The sequence below is a fragment of the Diaphorina citri genome, unplaced genomic scaffold (genome assembly GCF_000475195.1).
Source record: "Diaphorina citri unplaced genomic scaffold, Diaci psyllid genome assembly version 1.1 scaffold4928, whole genome shotgun sequence".
Lineage (NCBI taxonomy): Eukaryota > Metazoa > Arthropoda > Insecta > Hemiptera > Psyllidae > Diaphorina > Diaphorina citri.
Window position 1 is genome coordinate 1 of NW_007382312.1, and position 2319 is coordinate 2319.

At 36.5% G+C, this 2319-nt stretch overlaps 1 protein-coding gene across 1 annotated transcript in view; it reads right to left on the reverse strand.

Moving 5' to 3' along the window:
• Positions 1 to 31: 31 nt before the first annotated feature.
• Positions 32 to 2319, reverse strand: part of LOC103521293 — a gene marked incomplete at both ends in the record, with an annotated part of 19328 nt that continues 17040 nt past the window's right edge. Inside the window, 3 exons of the mRNA XM_017448770.2 lie at positions 32 to 370; positions 673 to 1018; positions 1179 to 1602. Coding sequence (XP_017304259.2) covers positions 32 to 370; positions 673 to 1018; positions 1179 to 1602 — 1109 coding nt within the window. The remainder of the gene's footprint in view (positions 371 to 672; positions 1019 to 1178; positions 1603 to 2319) is intronic.

The following is a 2319-nucleotide window of genomic DNA, read 5'->3' on the forward strand; positions in this document are numbered from 1 at the left end:
CTTGTCATCTTTGAGATCCATGGATTCCAGCCTTGAACTTGTTGATGATTTCACTACGTTTTCATATTCCTTGTCAAAAATTATTTTAGAATCTATCATTTCATTCAGTTCAGATTCTACAGTATGATCTTGAAGTTCCGATTGACTGAATTTCTTGTCATCTTTGAGATCCATGGATTCCAGCCTTGAACTTGTTGATGATTTCACTACATTTTCATATTCCTTGTCAAATATTATTTTAGAATCTATCATTTCATTCAGTTCAGATTCTACAGCTTTGTTTTGATTAGATCGTGGTGTTGTATTGCTCAGAATATTTCTATCTTGTTTTTGAAGAACAGTATCAGGGTGACTACTGCTTGTGTTCTTGGTATAATACATATTATCTGGTTCAGCAATAAACTTATACGTCCCCGGAGAACCGTTACTACTACTTGGGAGATTATGCTCGAGATCGTGGTGTTGTATTGCTCAGAATATTTCTATCTTGTTTTTGAAGAACAGTATCAGGGTGACTACTGCTTGTGTTCTTGGTATAAAACATATTATCTGGTTCAGCAATAAACTTATACGTCCCCGGAGAACTGTTACTACTACTTGGGAGATTATGCTCTTTGTATAGTATCTTGTTTTTGAAGAACAGTATCAGGGTGACTACTGCTTGTGTTCTTGGTATAATACATATTATCTGGTTCAGCAATAAACTTATATGTCCCCGGAGAACTGTTACTACTACTTGGGAGATTATGCTCTTTGTATAACTTTAGAGATTCTTCGGAACTTGTAGAAAGTTTATCTGCATTGTCACTTGTACCATACAAATCGTTCTTACTAAAGTTTACAAAATCATAGTCACTATTTTTCTTTTTCAATTCGACGTAATTGGACTGAATTTTTAGACTGTTTATTTTGATATCTTTATTGTTGTTATTGAGGAATCCATTGAGTTTAGTGGTTGGAGAGCTGAACTGTTGAGGTATACTGAACAATAGACCATTAGGTTTAACTCCTATCTTTGGTTTGGGTTCGCCAGCTTCATTGTTTGCAACTTTTTTGTTGTGCAGGAATGAAGATCTAGGAGGTGGTGCATGGTTCTTATTATGTTCTAGTTTATCATTACTATCCTCGTATGGTGGAGGAATCTTAGGTAGAGCAGGCGGTTCAGCATGTTCTCTTTGGTTTGGGTTCGCCAGCTTCATTGTTTGCAACTTTTTTGTTGTGCAGGAATGAAGATCTAGGAGGTGGTGCATGGTTCTTATTAGGTTCTAGTTTATCATTACTATCCTCGTATGGTGGAGGAATCTTAGGTAGAGCAGGCGGTTCAGCATGTTCAGAGCTGTCGGAATCAGCTTTACCATCTGGTTCTCCTATTTTTTCTCGTTCACAAGTAAACATATTAGCATCCTCTAATGAACTATCTTGCGGTGACTCGGGATTACTTGAGATGCATACAACATCTTCCTCAGATCTGCAGTCTATAGATTCCACAGTCACCCAATCATTCGTAACTCCTATGTCTTTATTAAGAAACTCTAGTTTTGATTGATGGTTTTTGTTTATCACATTGTTGATTTTCTCACATATTTCTTTCTTGAGGAAAATGTTCTGCATACAACATCTTCCTCAGATCTGCAGTCTATAGATTCCACAGTCACCCAATCATTCGTAACTCCTATGTCTTTATTAAGAAACTCCAGTTTTGATTGATGGTTTTTGTTTATCACATTGTTGATTTTCTCACATATTTCTTTCTTGAGGAAAATGTTTTTATTTGTGAAGATGTTAGATTTGTCATCAACTTGAGAGTTGATATTGATGTTTGTTACATGATTGTCGGGTTCAGTCTTGTCTGGACCAGGTAAGTCCGTACTGTCTACCAGCGAGTCTAACGTATCATCTAGATCACCTTTGTTTTGTTGAATAATTTTACTTTTCACAATTTCATGGGATTTTGTGATGACGTTACCGCGTTGAAGACATTTTCTCGATTTACTTTCGGTGCTATTTCCTGAATTGTTTCGTTTAACTTGGTGTGTATCTTCTTCGTCGTTTAAAATCTTTATCTCCTCCTCAGCGTTCTTTACGACAGGCTCAACTGCCTTATTAGTTTCAGTCTTCGAAGAATCCGTTTCAGTCTTTTGTTCACTTAATTCAAGCGTTAGCGTTATATATTCTAGAGATAACTTTTAGAATACGTCAGGTAGGAAACTTCCTTTCAATCAACTGAATCGACTGGAGAAATGGACTGGCTGTGTGGCTATATCCTACTTTTAACGTTGAGCTGTGTCCTACTTTTAACGTTGAGCTGTGTCCTACTTT